The sequence below is a fragment of the Triticum aestivum genome, chromosome 3D (assembly GCF_018294505.1).
Source record: "Triticum aestivum cultivar Chinese Spring chromosome 3D, IWGSC CS RefSeq v2.1, whole genome shotgun sequence".
NCBI lineage: Eukaryota > Viridiplantae > Streptophyta > Magnoliopsida > Poales > Poaceae > Triticum > Triticum aestivum.
Window position 1 is genome coordinate 455,875,940 of NC_057802.1, and position 17,227 is coordinate 455,893,166.

Here is a 17,227-nt window from a genome sequence, read left to right on the forward strand (position 1 = left end):
GCTCTTGCATGTGGTGCTGGTGCAGATGCAGCAGGAGCTGATGCTCTTGGAGTTTGTACTGGAGAAGATGGAGCAGGTGCATAGACTGCCCTGTTTTCCTACATTAAAGGTCCAACTTAACTTAGATTAGACTATGTAAAAGGAAACATTGCTCTGATGCTTGATAATTACCTGGTGTTTGTTTTTCCTCATTTGCAGTTTAGGCCTAAGAGTCTTATTGCAACTTGTATACTTGTGTCCTTCCAACCCACAATTTCCATAGGTAATTGTTCCCATCCTACTGGTGTCTCTTGGGGCAGGAACTTCAGACTCTCCTTTCCTCCTTGCAGTCTGTTTTCTGCCTGCCTTTTCTTTGAACACGGGAGGTTCAATGTCTGGAGTGTTTGTGTGAGGACAGAAATCTGGACCAGGAACAGGGTATATAATTTCTTTGTATGTCTCCAAATAAAGTGGCTTCTTGGAAAAGTCATTGACAAAGTCCTCAGGATGCAGCTTTTGCTTTGTCATTACAGATATGCCATGACTGCAAGGTACACCAGTCATGTTCCATCTCTTGCAGTCAATTGTATACCCTTCCATGTCCACACAATACTGTTTTTCTTTGCTAGTAACTTGCCAAATTGTTGGACCAGCTCTGTCAGCCTGGCAATACTTGGCATACTGCTTGTTCTCTTCTAAAATCTCTGAATAGGTTGGTGTGATTGTCCACCTGCTAATCAGTAACTTCTCCCTAGTTTGTTGCCTCTTGATCATTTGCTTGGTCCTTATCCCTTCAAACATTGTCCTTATTGGTTTGGCCCTAACATCCAGTATCATCTTGTTGAAGACTTCACTTAGATTGTTCACAACTAAATCTGTTTTGCAAGTATGGTCCATAGCAAACCTAGCCCAAGTAGAGACGTCAATTTTTTTGAGCCATTTCCAAGCATCCTCAGACTATGCTTTCAGCTCTGCCATGCCTAGTTCATGCCCATGTTTAGTGTAGGAGTAGCTAGCCTTGTCAATACACTTCTTTAGTTCCTGGCCTCTAAATCCAGCAGATTGAAAATTTGCATATATGTGCCTAAGACAATACCTTTGAGGTGAATCAGGGAATACCTCATTTATTGCCTTAAGCAAGCCCTGTACATTCACAAATTATTAACACAATTGAAAAAAAATGAAATAATTAAAAAAAAGTAATAACACTAAATTGCTCAATGAAATTCTTCCCGACCTTTTGCCTGTCAGACATGATAGTGTATGTTCCAAATTTGTTGCCACTGCCAATGCAACATCTCAACTGAGTTAAAAACCAATTCCAACTTTCACCATCTTCCTTGTCAACCACACCAAAAGCTATAGGATAAATATTGTTGTTTCCATCCCTTCCTGTGGCTGCAAGAATTTGTTGTCCGGTGGTTAACTTGATGAAGCATCCATCAAGACCTATGAATGGTCTGCAACCATTAAGGAAACCTTCCTTTGAAGCTGCTAAACAGTAGAACATATACTTGAATCTAGGAGTAGGTGTTGGGTTCTCTGGATCTTCAAATGTTGTTACTATACACCTGCTACCTGGGTTTGTGTCAAGAACTGCTTGAAGATAATCCCTAAGCCTCAAGTACTGCTGCTTGTGGTCACCTTGAACTACATCAACAGCTTTCCTCCTTGCCCTATATGCCACACTTCTTGATACATCCACTGAAAACTTAGTCTTGGTCTTCTTAATTAATGCATCCACAGGAGATCCAATGTCTTCTCTCAATGCTGCCTCTACTGACCTTGACATCCACTTAGTAGTAACCTTTGTGGACTCTGCACATGCTCCACAAGTGTGAAACATATCACACTTCTTGATGCAGAATGTTTTTTCATGAGATAACTTAGAGGCACATATATAAAAATCACATCCCTGGGCGGCTCTCTCTGAGCACCAAACAATAATCCTATCTGGGGCATTTCTGTGGTATTGAAAATTTCTCAAAATCCTAATGTGAAAATCCCTAAGTGCATCTCTGAACTCATACACAGTGGTGAAGCACAAGCCCTTACAGAACTGTTCTACTGGTCCTTGAAGTTTGTGCATACCATATCCTGTCTTTCAACTTCTTATTCCTTCTCTTCCTACCACTTGGTAGTTTATAGGATCCTTCAGGCTCATCTTCTTCATCACTGATGCCATAATCATCAGGGAAACATTTTTCATCTGCTTCAGGGAACCAATCTGCTTTCTCCATTTTCTCAACCTCATGGTGGGATCTACTGGTTGGACCAGGTTTTCTCACTACCTTCAGTTTCTGTACCACTGTTGTATCTTGTTTTGCAGCTTCATCTTCATAGGAATACTCTGACTGAAAATCCACATTGTTCCCATCTGAACCTGAATTTGCAGCTTCATCATCAGAAACAAATTCAGACACATCAGTGTCACCTTCCAAATGGTTAAGGTCGGCCTCTCTCTGCACCATGCTTTTCTTCAGCTCTTCCTTTCTGTCCATGCTTATATCCACCAACTTAGTGCAACTTTGTTGAGTGTTAATGCAATGTTCAGCAAAATAACTATCTCTGTTTTCATGATTTTCATATGCATTACATTCCTCAAGAGCTCCCACTACTCTTATGTTCAGAAACTTTTCATTATGAGAGTGTGCCAACATCTGCTGCACATCATCTTCACAGCATATTTTATTTAAACCTTCTAATCCTTTCTCCTCATCAAATAGATAGTACATATAATCATCAGCCACAAAGCCCTCACTCCCAATAAGAGAAAGCATTGTCAAATATGATATGTCTGACTGGTATAAATTTCGAACCACAGATTCTCTGGCATTGAAATGGAACCAAATTGACCACTTTGGGTCATCAATTCTGAAAATTATAAAATGAAAAACCTTTATTAACTGAAAACAGGATAACTGAACCTAACTAGGCACAATATTGAGTTTCTGTCAAACTGCTTTTTTCAGTTTCTTACACAACAAAGTATGCACAATACTAACAATTTGCAAGGTCACCAAACTGAATCTAACCATGCAAAAAACTAGCCTAATTTACTGATTCTCTGAATCTCTGAATCTCACAATCTATGGTGGGATCTACTGGATGAGATGCCGTACCTGCCGCCGCCCGCATAACGAGGAAGCTTCCGCCGACCTTGAGCTCTGCTTCTTGTCGTCGACGGTGGTCGCGCCGGCGCCGACCAATCCAACCTCTGTTGTGCACCGCCCGCGGAAGGATTAGATTCGGACTGAGAAGGCTGCTGCGCCGCGCTGCCGCCCGGAGGTATGCCTGAATCGCCGCCGGAGTTTGCATCCACAGCCGCCATGGCTGGCGACGGCTAGGGCTAGGGAGGAGCTCGGGGGAGAGTGAGAGAGGGTGGGGAATGGGGAGCCGGCCAGGTCTGACCTGGTCCGACCAGGTGCGACCAACGAGCGGCTCTAACGGCCCCGCGCGCGCGCCGTTAGCCGTTGGGCGGGCCGCCAGCCTGGCACGTGGGCCACTCACGTCAGAATCGCGGTTAAAACGGTCAAAACCACCATTCAGTCAACCTGGTAGTTTTTAGTCACGTGATTACTTTTTTTGGTAGTTTTCGGCCACTTTTAAAAAAGTGGTAGTTCTGTGGGACGCGAACCCCTAAACTGGTAGTTTTTTGTCAAACACTCCCTACTTCGTGAATTAGATCTAGACATGTTTGTATGTAATCCTCATAATTGAGAAGCCTTGTGTCGTTCTCTTCTTCTCCCTCTAATTCTCCGGTGGCGATTAGCTCTGGACGGCGAAGCGCTGCCAGATCGTGAAGCATGTACGCCTGCAATCCATAGAGAGGTCATGCTTTTGGTCTTTGGTTCGAGGGACCGTTCGTGGACGGTTTGAGGGACTACACCAACGATCTACACCGACTCTTCTTCTGCTGCAACTCAAAGTTGGTAACGATCCGATCTAAAACCCTAATGCATCTTCATAGTGTTCTTGGGTTCGTGATCGTAGGGCGATTTTTTTGTTTTCTACTACGTTTCCCAACACAAGGGAGCCCTGAGCACTATCCCTTGGTTTCATTTTAGTAAACAAAACCATATCCATTTCGGTAACGCACACCAATTTCAATAAAAATTTCACCTGTTTCATAATCAAGTGACGAGTATTTGAGTAACAAATACTTCCTCCGATCTAAAATAAGTGTCGCGGGTTTAGTGCAACTTACAACCTGCGACACTTATTTAGGACCGGAGGGAGTAACAGATTCATACCAATATCATATTTTAGTGTCCAATCCATCACAATATCATTATTCATTAACAATTTTTTTGATAAGTAATATCAATTTCATTTCAAAAGAAGTGAAATTATATATTTCAGTACGACAACGATTTCGGTACCACAAATGACAATTTTAGTACCAAAAAAATATATCAGTACCATATATTTTGGAAAGAATGATTTATTTTAGTAGACAAAAACGTATCCATTCCAGTAACACATGTCAATTTCAGTTAGAAAATTCACATCAATTTCAAAACCAGGTGATGACCATGAGTGTTGTTTTACTTCTTGAAGCCATCTCCAAAGATCTTGCTCTCGGTCACTCAGGTGGTCGTGTTAGGTGGTGGTGGTCGGTTTGGGTCGTCGTAGGCTCGTAGCTATTATGTGTTTCCTTTTTTTTTTCTTGTTTATGATGTAGTTTTTGTTAGTTTTCCTTATAAATCGGATTGTTTTCTATCTTTACTACCTTGCCCTCTGACGAGGTTTCATTACAAAAAATCCATGACTGCAAATTGAATTGCAATGGAACAAAGAGAAATCAAACAGCGCGAGGGCATTCGTAAGCCGGCGACAGTGCTCGACTGTAAAATGCAAGCCATCTTTCGGGATCGTGGAAAAATGCGTTGCTGTCTGAAGCAGCGTAGTCGCTGTGTTGCTTAGCCGCCGTCATGTATGCAGCGATGGCGAGAATTGTTCAGCAAAAGAACGTCTAGAGTCCTGAGCAGCAATATCGAACTAGAGAAGTGCTGAAAACCGCGTGTGTATTGCAGTGCAAAATTACTACGGTCGCTTGCGACGATAAAGACACTTGACTAAACAGCAGATGGACAGGCACTTGTGCTGCAACAACAATAAAATGAGAATTCGTGTGGACAATTCAACTCTTCGTTGTGGATTTCCTGAACACTATGGCACAGTTATGTCACCACAGTAGCATGGCATTTTTTTGTTCTACAGACAAAATCACAAGCTGGACACAACCGTCGTCGACGTGCTGCTCTTTCGTCGAGCACCAGCTCTCCGTTTCAACCCCCGCGCCATCACTCTGCATACATTTAAGTCTGCAGGCACTTACAGACGACCATGGACTGACAGATCAGTAGAAGAAGATACATGGCAACAATTCAGGCATGAAACAGGTCAAAGCAACACCATTACTATTTCCTCCAAATCCTGAAACATTTGTGTCCTCGCAAATTACAAAATGGTGCGTTCTGAACATCTAACTACAGAGTACAATGGATTCATCAAACAGCCACGAGAAGTCAACACATTCAGAGAAGACACAAGAGCAGGCTATCTAAGAGGAGGTGAACTTGGTGACGGCCTTGGTCCCCTCAGAGACGGCGTGCTTGGCGAGCTCGCCGGGGAGGACGAGGCGGACGGAGGTCTGGATCTCCCTGGACGTGATGGTGGGCTTCTTGTTGTAGCGCGCCAGCTTGGCGGACTCGCCGGCGAGCTTCTCGAAGATGTCGTTGATGAAGGAGTTCATGATGGACATGGCCTTGGAGGAGATGCCGATGTCGGGGTGCACCTGCTTCAGCACCTTGAAGATGTAGATCTTGTACGTCTCCACGCTCTTCTTGTTCTTCTTCTTCCCCTTCTTCTCGCCGCCCTCCTTGGACGCTGGTGGCCGCTTCTCGGCCTTGGTCTTCTTCCCCGCCGTGGTCTTCTCGGCCTTCTCCGCCACCGGCTTCTTCTCCGCCTTGGGGGCCATGGATGCCGTTGGTTGCTGCTACTTGGACGGGGAGAGGTGTGGTGCTGTTTGGCTGGTGAGGAATCGGCGGCGAGGGCGCGGAGGATTTATTGGAGAGGAGAGGCGGGCTCTGATTGGTGGAGGGGTGCGTGCCACGGATCGGTGGCCTCGATTGATTTGATACGATCTCAGCCGTTCGCCGCTGTATGCGATGGACGGGTTGGATGCACCTCGGCGCGGATCGCTGACGTGGTGGGCGTGCAGAAGACAGATTTTTTTTTTGAGGGAGTGCAGAAGACAGATGGGTTTCAGCCACGCGCGCATACCGAAATATCAACCTGAAATGCATACGCACTTTTTAGGCATCGCGAGCGGCCGGCTCCTGGCCGCACATCTCGCCCGAATCGCTGTGCGCACGGGCCAGGTGGTACCTGGTCGTGCTCTCTCAACCGCTAGCGTTTGTCGCCATCCACCCCGCGTCCACGCCCTTCGTCCTCATACCCCTCGCGCCGGCCACCTCCGCCTCTCTCGCGCCGGCCGCTGCCGCCACATCTCGCGCCGGCCGCTGCCGCCACATCTCGCGCCGGTCGCCTCCGCCCCTCTGGCGTTGGCCGCCTCCGCTCCAACTCGCGCGCGGCCGCCTCTGCTCCAACTCGTGTCGGCCACCGCTGACCCACCTTCCGAGCGCTCCATCCGAGAGGTGGAGTGAGCTTTTCCCCTTCGCCGGAGTTGTAGAAGGAGGCGCTCATGGCTGGAATTGATTTGAGGGAAGGGGAAACAAGTTGAGTGGCTATCGGCCGTGAGTACGCCCCTCTCATTTGGCGCTACAACGACGACGAGACACGATAGGATAGCGGCGCCCTCCGACTTGTCTTGCTGCAGGCGGACTCCCGTTGCGGCTCCTGGAGCTACGGCTGCCCGAGACGATGAGGTAGCAGCAATGGCTAGCGCTATGCGCTGCAGCTACCTTCAGCCAACGCATCGTGGCAGCTTGTTCCTATCCACACACACGAAGAGATAGGTAGGAACCTTATCTCTTCGTCTTTTTGCATCTAAATCCATCCATTTTTCTATAATTCGTAAATTTTACTTTTTTTATGTTTCGAAAGCCCTATTTTTGATGTTTCTATAATTTGTTGGCATCTGCAGTAATTTTAGTTGCACACATAGTAGTTTTAGTTGGATATTGATTATTGAAAAATTGCACAACAAGACTACTATGCCATGGAGGTATAAACTCTGTTGGCATAATTGCTTCAGGCACGACTGCAAGAGTTGCACACGCGGGTATAATCGCACATACATGACCACGGAGCTGCACAGTCTCGTTGACATAGTGGGACAAGTGTGGCTATAGAGTTGCACACACTCGTCGGCATAGTCGCACACATGTGAATCGGAGTTGCACACCCATCCGTACAGCCGCGCGCGCACGATATTGGAGTCGCGCACGCGCGGTGGCATAGTCGCACACGCGTGATGACATAGTCGCACACGCACGACCACGGAGCTGCACACTCTTGTCAGCGTAGTAGCTTACGCACGGCCGCTGAGTTACACACTCTCATTGACATAGTCACACACGCGTGGTAGCGGAGTCGCACACTCTTGTCTGCATAGTCACATACGCACGGGCGCGGAGTTGCACACTCTCGGCGGTATAGTCGCACACGCACGACCGCTAAGTTGCACACTCGGCATAGTAGCTCACAAACGAGAGTTGCATAGGCGTGGTGGCATAGTCGCACACACGCATGGAGTTGCACACTCTCGTCGGTGTAGTACCTCACGCACGGCCACATAGTTGCACTTTCGCCCGCATATATATAGTCGCACACGCATGGCTGCATAGGTGACACTCTTGTGGGCATACGTGTCCACCCTCGTTTGTCGCGAGAGTTGCACAAGCGCGATGGAGTAGTTGCTCACATGCGATTGCTGAGCACACCCTGTCTGTCATAGTTGCTCACGCATAGATTGCGCAGTTGCACATTCTCTTTCGATAGTTTCACATGCACGGCTGCAGAGTTGAATACTCTCGTTGTTATAGTAGCTCAGGCACGGCCACGTGAGTTGCACACACGCGGCGGCATAGCCACACAATCATGGTCACGAGAGTTGCACACGCGCAATGTCATAGTCACAGACGGACAACCGCGGAGTTACATGCTCTAGTTGGCATAGTTGGTCGGGGCAACATAGGAAGTTGCACATCCACTGCTAGGCAGTTGGCCAAGACAGCGAACAGTGAAAACTGTACATCTACGGGTCGAGGAAAGTTGCACATCGACTTATATGCAGTTGGCCAGGGCAGTAGTCAAAGTTGCACACCTCACTAGTAGGGTATAGTCCAGGGTGGAGGCGTCATCAATGAAAACATCATGTCCACGGGTACGAGGAAAAGTTGCACATCGACTGTCAGTCGGTTGCACATCAACTACCAGGCAGTTGCACCAAACGGGAAGTAAATTGCACACATAAAAGTTCGTCAAAACATGCTCATGCGGGGTCTAGTTTCAAAGAACACGCTGTGAGGATTCCAACGGTGAAAGTGGATCTTAATATTGATGTTGGTTAAAAAATTATGACATTTTTTAGAAAAATGAAACTTCCACACCTGTTCGAATTAGTGAAAATTGTATGTCTACGCGTAAAGAGAAAGTTGCACATCGAATATGAGGTAGTTGCACATCGACTGCTATCCAGTTGCACAAAACGGGGAATAAATTGCACACGAAAAAGTTTGTCGAAACATATCCATGTGGAATCTAGTTTTGAAGAGCACGTCACGAGGATTCCAACGATGGAAACGGATCTTAATTCCGATGTCTGGTTCAAAAGTTATGACTTTTTAAAATTTAGAAATCTGAATTAAATATGTTCACACTTGATTCATGGGACGTCTAGTATAGAGTGAATGGCTATACATAATGATTGGCTGGTAATTACGTTTTTTAGCGTTTTTTCCTATAAGGAATGACAAGAGACAAAAAGTTACCTAAAATGATAGGCCACTCCGAAACGCTAGGGAGCAGCCGGCCATTCCCTAGACGCGTCCAAATATCAATTGGCCTTTCTACGGCGCATCAGTACAAAGACACCTCCCTAAAAAAATCAGTACAAAAACACGAGACCATTCGCGGACACGAAAGCCGGATGTTCAGTTCTATTGCATGCATTTCAAAGTAGATTTAAAATAACCAGATGAAATTGAATAAAATTCATCAAACACGATGAATGGATTTCATTAAAGTTCGAACATAATTTATATAAAATGCTTGATATTTCGTGTGGTGGTGATGGAACGGTAGAGGCCACGCGGCGACGGGTCAAAGTCGTTGCGGACCCGTTCCGGCGTTGCGTCGGACTTGACGAACACAGACCGCCGGGAGGCGGTGCGTAGGTCGTACCTTGCCGGCTGCCTCGTCGCACGCTCCACACAATAAAAACGCATGGCAATCCAATTGCAATTGCTTCTTTTTTGATGTTCAGAAACTGCTTTTTAACAATACACCAATATCTGCATGGCAATATTTTTTTATCGTAACCAAAATTCTACAAGTGATAAATTTGGGCGCTGCCGGTCAGAAACCAAAACCACGACCGCGCAAACCCTAACCGCCCGATCTAAAACTTCTCACCGCCGAATAGTCTCCCGTCATAATTACAGCTCGGCACAGGGCCACAATAGAAGGCATCCCCAATGCTAGGCACAAAAAGGGATGCATCCTTTATGAAACTGGATATTTTTTCCAGACATTTATGGCTTAAAATCTCGTTGTAATTTTTTTAACAACCAATGTAACTCACTAGGAATGTTCAACATATCCACCAATGAAACCATACCATAACCACATTCATAAACAAAATCATACCATGATGCAAACATGTAAATGCTTTTGTCCCTATCATGCCATGCTGCTGAAACAAATATAGTACACAAGAAGATCTAGCCGAGTGAGGCAAGTCCTTCGTGGACGATTGCCATGGTGGAATAGATAAGGTTGCTTCTTCGTGGACCCTTCATGGGTGGAGCCATCCCCCCATTAGTTACCCGCCAAAGCCACCGCGTCAGGAGAGCTATGTTCATGCGTTTGAAGGACATGGTCCCGAGGCCGCCCTGGTCCCGAGGCTTGCAGATGTCTGGCCAACGTACCATATGGTATTTCTGTTTATCACCTTCGCTGGCCCAGAAAAAACGCGCCTGGACTTTGCCGATCTCATGGTGTAGCGTTTCGGGCAGGCTGTAGAAGCTCATGATGAACATGAGCAAGCTATACAAGGAAAAATTAATGAGGATCGTCCGTGCCGCCTTAAACAGCCATCTCCCCTGCCAGGGCTCGATACGGTGCCGGAGCTTGAGCACCGAAGGCCGCAGGTCCGCCACGAAAAGTCGAGAGTCACTAATGGGGATCCCCAAGTAGGTGGTGGGGAAGGAGCCTAAAGGACAATTGAGTCGGTTAGTGATACTCTGGCTCTCGGTTGGGGAGTAGCCCATCACCATCACTTCGCTCAAATCGAAGTTGATTTTAAGACCGGACATTTGCTGGAAGCATAATAGGAGGGACTTTAGGTTCGTGATATCGACCGCGGAGCCCTCCACCATGATAATGGTGTCGTCGACATACTGCAGGAGGGAGACACCATTTCCGTCCACCAGGTGCGGCACTATGCTGTGGATGACAAAAGATGACAAAAGATTTTCAGATCGCACTAATGGGGATCCTCACAAGGATCCTCACAATTGAGTATTCTTAGTACCGTCATAGATGATAAAAGATGTTCAGACTGTTCTGTCCGAACATTTAGGGGGGTGATTTGGTGACCCTCACAAGAATCCGACGCTCGGACTAGGGCTGCCCTTGCAGCATACTGTATGCTGCATAGATGGCACAATCTACTTGGCTAGAGGTCATAGTGGGCCATTATCCTTATAGCGACCTGAAATAATGGTGGTCATGGGGTGAATGTGAATTCTTCCCCGGGAGAATGCCGACAAATTCTTTGGCGTCCAAATCGACAGCAGCCGCGTCACTGTCTTACGGCACACCTCCCCTCTACCACTCTGTTTCTTTCAAGGCCGAGTAGGACTATAGAGTGGGCAAGCGGCAGACGTGTGGGTCGTACCGACTACCGGCGAGATGGCCTTGACCGGCGGAGACAGCGGCTGTGCTCGCGGCGGGCTCGTCTGCGTGACTGGCGCCAGCGGTTTCATCGGCTCCTGGCTCGTCCGCCTCCTCCTCGACCGTGGCTACACCGTCCACGCCACCGTCCAGAACCTCCGTACGTATCAAGCTATCCTCCTCTGTGTGTGTGTGTGTGTGTGACTGAATCGAGTCGACGCAAGATTGTTTGATCGGATTGTCATTGCAGAGTACGAGGGCGAGACGAAGCACCTGCAGGCTCTGGATGGCGCGGACACGCGGCTCCGGCTGTTCCAGATGGACCTCCTCGACCCCGCGTCCGTCAGGCCGGCGGTCGAGGGCGTCCACGGCGTCTTCCACCTGGCCTCCCCCGTGACACTGCAGCCCGCACAAGACCCTGAGGCAACTTTTCTTTGCCCACAGTAACTCCATTGCCGCGGCATACTTCAGACATCAGAGTTCCACTGCTCAGCCTGAATAGATGCAAGTTAACTTGTTCTGTGATCCATCGACGCAGAACGAGCTGCTGCTGCCGGCGGTCAACGGCACGCTCAACGTCCTCCGCGCCGCCAAAGACAGCGGCATAAAGCGTGTCGTGATGGTGTCGTCGCAGACGGCCATGTTTCCGAGGAGGACAAACAGGGCTGGTTGGTGAGATCAAAGGCTCCGTCCAAGAAACTGATCGATCTGGGTGTTCGTTTCACCCCATTCGACAAAACTGTCAGGGACACAATGGATTGCTTAAGGAGCAAAGGGGAAATCTAGCATGTGGCCTTGAAGAAATATGCATTTTGTGTATGCCAGGTTTGAAGATTGTTGCGGGGAAGTTTTTCTGCTGTATGAGAACTGACGTCCTGCACGTAACCATGATCAATAATGTATGTTTTCCATTTCATGTTGCAACAGTTCCCTACTTGAACTGAAAGTGTAAAGTGAAGAAGGAACCAAGCATCATCATAAAGCAACAAGGAACATCTGAAAAAGCTAAAAATTATGAAGTGTATAGCATAATAGAAAGGAAACAAGTAGTGACAAAAAGAAGTTCAAAGCAAAAGAAATAGGGGAAAGAGAGTTCAGATCTGATCTCTCTTGGGATCCATCCCTTTGCATTCATCTTCTTAACTTTGTTTAATTGGGTAACCCGACAGAAATAATTTTATCACTCTCTAGGTCAAATTCAAAAACTGATTGAAATGTTATATTTTGAATAGGAGAAACACAATTGAAATGTTATACTAAGGACTCATATAGGATCTCAAAACACAAGAATTTTGCTAGCGATGTCTTTAGATGGTGCACATGAAACAAACATGGTAATATATTGGGTGATTAAAGAAAGATAGTAGAGAGAGTGTATGTGCATTGGACTTTCAAAAGGAAAAATATACTAGGTTCCAATGAAATTGATGCATAGAAATACATCCCACGGAAGTTTGACTACATCCCACAGAAATTTGTCAACGCAAATCCCGTGACCTGAAGTTTTTTAAGAGAAAAACCTCGAAAGGATTGATATCCTGAAGATTTCCTATGAAAATCATACATTTCAAAGCGGCTGAAGATTTTTTTTTTGAATAAATGAATAAAGAGGTCCCAAGATTTCAACTTGTTGATATCCTAGTCTCGATGAAGCCACCTGGTATGGAATGTTCTTCACATTTTCTTTGTTTTGTTTTGGGGAAATAATGCTCTTCATAAACAAATAATTGATTTTGACGTATGTGTTTTTTCCATATAGCATTTGTTTTATAGGAATTGAGGTACTAGATTTCTTAGGACTATGTCCATACTGACCTGATTCCTTAGGATTATTACTATTATGTGAGAACTCATGGAAAATTCCTTTGCTATTCCTCTGATTTGAAAATTCTCCAAAGCGGTTGAGCCCTAATACACTAGCAAGTATTTTCTAGAGCTGAATGTTTTTCAAGTCAAGAGCGGATAATTTTCTCCGATAAATGGTTGACTTCATGATATCGCATCGAGAGAATACAAGGACCATGAGCACAGACACCTGGCCTCTGCATAATTAAGATGCACTAGCCAACGTCAACATACACACACACAATGAAAAAACCGCGATCTACGAAAGTCATGTCGAAGCGAACTTAGGTATACAACAACCATCAACATCAACCACCACCAATGGCATCATCCGAACTTTGTGAAAAATGCTTCAACAACAATGCCTCCAAGAAGGGTACGACGTATAAGCGTCGTTGTCGCCCGATCCACTCATGGAGGCTATATCTTGGAAAAAAATTCACCCTCAGAATAAGTCCGAGCAAACTCCAAGCAATGTCTCCAACTAGGTTATGATGTGAAACATCACCACTGCCAAGTACAATCAGAGCATGTCAGATCTAGAGTTTTCATTTCAAAGCTCGAGACCCTGTGCTCAAAAGCACCACCTGACATAAGTAACTGTGATTATCGCCCCACTTTTGATAAATAAGTAACTGCTGCAAGCCAGATTGTCACGCTTCAACAGTCATACAGGCCCACAACCGTGACGTGGACAACACCACACACTCAGACATACCACGTATACAAGGAGCAAAACATGGCACAATTGCCAGCATCAACAAGGTCACCGCCACCGCGAAGATCCCACCAAAAAAGCCATCCATCGGACACAGATTGCAGACAAAGACCGTTGGTACCGCCAAGGGCCCCCACAGGGCCATCAGACAACCATGCTCCATCTTCACACAAGGTCATCCGATCGCGGTCCAAGACAGGCTGCCGAGCATGCAGGTAGGCAAAACTGGCAGGAAAGCCTTGCATGCCCGTTCTTCCACCCCTTTCACCATGTGCGATGCTCACGCCATGCAACCGATAGCGCATTCGTGTCCGTCGGCATCATGCACAATAGCCGAGCAACCATGTGCTACTACCCGCACCGATCCACCATTGATGCTCACATTATGTCTTTCGACACCTCTCGAGAACTAGGGCGGCAATCGCCGCCACTGCTGGCTGGGTTAGGTGGGGGTCTCTACTATTGTTGACCATTCCATGCCGCATGCGGTTGCAAATGCAGCCACTACACACCTGGAACATCTCCAAAGGAATGAAAAAAAATACATGATTGAAGTGACATATACACTTGAATCCTATAGGATTAAGTAGAGAATGTTTTGATGCCACGGTGAAAACAAAGAAATTGTAAAAAAGGGTTGCAGTGGATGCTAGATTTCTTACGAGATGTAGTACACATGATTCATTAGTAAAAATTCCTATAGGATTCAAACCACCCATGTAGGAATTTTTTTTAAGGATTCTAATCCTCCAAAAATCTTTGAAATTCCTGTGGATCATAGTCATAGCAGCCCTCCGAGGTATGCGTGATATGGAACTTGGAACAGTTGAGCCCCACATGACATGCCACAACCTCAAAAGAAAATGTACTACTACCAGAATACACTAGCAAGTGGCAAAAGCTTCAAAGCTGGGTCACTTGATTTGATGCGCCTGCCTGACCCGAAGCATCACTTCATAAAAACCTCCCTCCCGCGCAACCTGGGAGGAAAGGATAACCGCTCCAACAAAGGCTGCCTGCCAATAGATCGAGAGCATCTCCTCCTCCCTCCCCTACCCCCCGCAAAGAAAAGCATCTCTCGCGGCATAGAATAGATTCATCCACACGCATACCTAGCCTCGATCTTAAACAACAGTGGCTTGTGGGTTTTCTTCTCCGCCGCCACGCCATGGCTTCCCTGCCTCTTCTTCGTCAAGTCCTCGTTCCAGCCCTCGTGCTGCTCTGCCTCTCTCCGGCCTGCGCTGCTCGGAGGGTCTCGGTGGCCGTCTACTACGAGACGCTGTGCCCGTTCTGCTCCGGCTTCGTCGTGAACGACCTTGCCAGGATTTTCCGGAACGGCCTCTCCTCCAATGTCGACCTCCGCCTCGTCCCTTTCGGCAATGGGCGCGTCTCGCCCGACGGATCCATGTCCTGCCAGGTCTGCTCTCTGTCGCAGGCTCATTCCTTGATTACGAGTTCGTTTTATGCATTGACTCCTCGGAGTATTTACCTTTGCTAGTTTACTTAATTTTTCGCAACATTGATTTTTCAGCATGGGGAGGATGAATGCCAACTCAACGCCATAGAAGCTTGCGTTATCAGTGTATGGCCTGATGCGGTAATGCCTCTTCATGCATATACCCTCTGTTTTTTTAATCTAATTCATGTTTTAGCGTGTAATAATAATTCAGTAATCATCCATCTATGATAAATCTCTCAAGCTCATCTGTCTCTCAGGTCAACTGAATTTAAGGCAGTGCACTAAGTGTCAGCATGGTTTCTCCTGAATACATACAGGAACGACATTTCCCTTTCATATACTGCATCGAGCATTTGTCTCTGACTCGGAAATGGGGCGCGTGGCAGTCGTGCTTCCACGAAACTGGTCTGCCCTCTCAGCCTGTCATAGACTGCTACAACTCTGGATACGGCAGGCAGGTGAGCTGAATTGTTTGTCTTGACTCTTGACCAATAGCAGTTGATACTGTACAATCATCTGCTAAGAAGCCAATTGAGTTTGCAGCTTGAACTCCGGTACGCGGCAGAGACGAATGCTCTCCAGCCCCCACACAAGTTTGTGCCTTGGGTGGTCGTGAACGGGAGACCCCTTGGCGATGTGAGTTGCCGCTTACTTTCATCGGAGAAACACTTTCCTGAATCTATCAGTCTGATTTAGCGTACCTGTCATTCTGCAAGGATTACACGAATTTCGAAGCCTACATTTGCAACGCTTATGACGGCGAACTTCCGGAGGCATGCAGGGGAAAGCACCTGCAAATTGCTCAGCACACAAGAGCAAGCCGAGGACACCAGGTTTGCCCCATTAACTGAACTGTCAACTAGTCTTTTTTGTTTCAGTATAAGATGCTGCATTTCTGCTGGCCTACTGGGTCTAGATGTATCGATTTACAATCGGAATCGTATTTGCTTCTGCTGAAAGGATTGCGATGACAGTTTTTTTTTTTCGTTTGTTTTTGTGATGTCAATGAACATTGATGCATCATGACTTTGCACGACAAGAATTTGCTTCCAATCTATGGAAGCCTAGTTTCTTCTTCTCTTGCTTATTTTCAGAGACATGCCTGATTGGTTTTCATGTTCTTATAACACAGAGGAATCCAAGAGAGTTGGCCATTGTACTTGCTTTTTGCATCGCTCTGTGGTTCTGAAGCGCTACTTCATGAAGATCAACCCGAATTTTTCGGAGGCAGGTCAAGATAGTCCACTAACAAATAGCAGTAGCTGCATATATTGAAACAGGAAATTGTACATCCCTTAAAATAGTTATTGCTTTCATTTTATGGAAAAAGCAGACGCTCTGTTCATTTCATTACTAAGATAGAAAAATAGGAGAATGAGTAGAGGAGTTATTTACTAAAGCATAAAGAGCAAAGAACAATTTTAAAAAGAAAGAAAAGACAATAAAGCCGTTAGATTTCGGGCATGAATGCCAACGACCTATGGTCGATGTCCTCACTCAGAAGTATACCTGGCCATGGGCAGCCCGGCCCGGACAGCCAAATCCCGGGCCGGGCTGAGCTCGAGCGTGCCATCCGGCCGGGCTCGGGCCTGAAAATCGAGCCCGTTGGGCAGGTCGAGCCGGGCTCGGCCTTGCGGAAAACAGAATTTTAGCCGTAGCCGGGCCAGGCCGTGTCGGGCTTTTTCGGGCTCAGGCCTGATTTAGTAGGCCCGATGATCGGGCCGGGCCAGGCTCAGGCCTAGGTTTTCATCACCGGGCTTTTTCTGGCCCGGCCTGAAGCCCGGCCTGACCCGAGGTATGCCCAGGTATACTTAGAAGATAATCCACATCGAGCACGGTAAAAGCATGGACAACCTCCGTACTGTATATAGAGCATGCTCCATATGAATATGGAGATTGCCCAGGTAAAGTGCAAACACAGAATCGCCATAAAAGCGTGTTACATCATTTTTTTCCCACATGGGACTCGTTTGCCAATTGCTAGAAGACACCATCCTTCCTCACCTCAACAATGAAAGTTTTTAAATTACGATTTCAACATGGATTAACAAAATGGATTTCAAGAAGGATTACAATTAGAATTTGAACAACCTTGGGCACTATGATTCTATACTAAATGAACTGCGAGCTCTTCCTCCTCT

The 17,227-nt window shown here is 46.6% G+C and overlaps 3 protein-coding genes across 4 annotated transcripts; 2 read left to right on the top strand and 1 right to left on the bottom strand.

Annotated features, from left to right (window-relative positions):
* Window positions 1-5,376: 5,376 nt before the first annotated feature.
* LOC123079622 (histone H2B.3-like) lies at window positions 5,377-6,034 on the bottom strand. Its single transcript, XM_044502417.1, has one exon. The coding sequence runs from the start codon at window positions 5,960-5,962 to the stop codon at window positions 5,546-5,548; it is 417 nt and encodes a 138-aa protein (XP_044358352.1). The 5' UTR covers window positions 5,963-6,034; the 3' UTR covers window positions 5,377-5,545.
* A 1,946-nt stretch (window positions 6,035-7,980) lies between these two features.
* LOC123074937 (phenylacetaldehyde reductase-like) lies at window positions 7,981-11,944 on the top strand. Its single transcript, XM_044497658.1, has 2 exons — window positions 7,981-11,224; window positions 11,315-11,944. The coding sequence occupies exons 1-2, from the start codon at window positions 11,083-11,085 to the stop codon at window positions 11,509-11,511; spliced, it is 339 nt and encodes a 112-aa protein (XP_044353593.1). The 5' UTR covers window positions 7,981-11,082; the 3' UTR covers window positions 11,512-11,944.
* Window positions 11,945-14,633: 2,689 nt separating this feature from the next.
* LOC123074938 (gamma-interferon-responsive lysosomal thiol protein) lies at window positions 14,634-16,439 on the top strand. 2 transcript variants are annotated; one of them, XM_044497659.1, is made up of 6 exons: window positions 14,634-15,044; window positions 15,159-15,224; window positions 15,404-15,544; window positions 15,630-15,722; window positions 15,803-15,919; window positions 16,219-16,439. In XM_044497659.1, the coding sequence occupies exons 1-6, from the start codon at window positions 14,796-14,798 to the stop codon at window positions 16,273-16,275; spliced, it is 723 nt and encodes a 240-aa protein (XP_044353594.1). In that variant the 5' UTR covers window positions 14,634-14,795; the 3' UTR covers window positions 16,276-16,439. The 2 variants fall into 2 exon arrangements, with proteins under 2 accessions (XP_044353594.1, XP_044353595.1); XM_044497660.1 differs by lacking the exon at window positions 16,219-16,439 and having other exon boundaries at window positions 15,803-15,937.
* The last annotated feature ends 788 nt before the right edge of the window (window positions 16,440-17,227 follow it).

What these genes read in the sequence shown, in the direction of transcription:
- LOC123074937 (XM_044497658.1), top strand. Translation starts at nt 11,083, where the DNA reads ATGGCCTTGACCGGCGGAGACAGCGGCTGTGCTCGCGGCGGGCTCGTC. An exon ending in CGCCACCGTCCAGAACCTCC is followed by an intron (nt 11,225 to 11,314) that starts GTACGTATCAAG and finishes TTGTCATTGCAG; the next exon opens with AGTACGAGGGCGAGACGAAG.
- LOC123079622 (XM_044502417.1), bottom strand. Translation starts at nt 5,962, where the DNA reads ATGGCCCCCAAGGCGGAGAAGAAGCCGGTGGCGGAGAAGGCCGAGAAG.
- LOC123074938 (XM_044497659.1), top strand. Translation starts at nt 14,796, where the DNA reads ATGGCTTCCCTGCCTCTTCTTCGTCAAGTCCTCGTTCCAGCCCTCGTG. An exon ending in TCAGTGTATGGCCTGATGCG is followed by an intron (nt 15,225 to 15,403) that starts GTAATGCCTCTT and finishes GAATACATACAG; the next exon opens with GAACGACATTTCCCTTTCAT. An exon ending in GAGCAAGCCGAGGACACCAG is followed by an intron (nt 15,920 to 16,218) that starts GTTTGCCCCATT and finishes CTTATAACACAG; the next exon opens with AGGAATCCAAGAGAGTTGGC.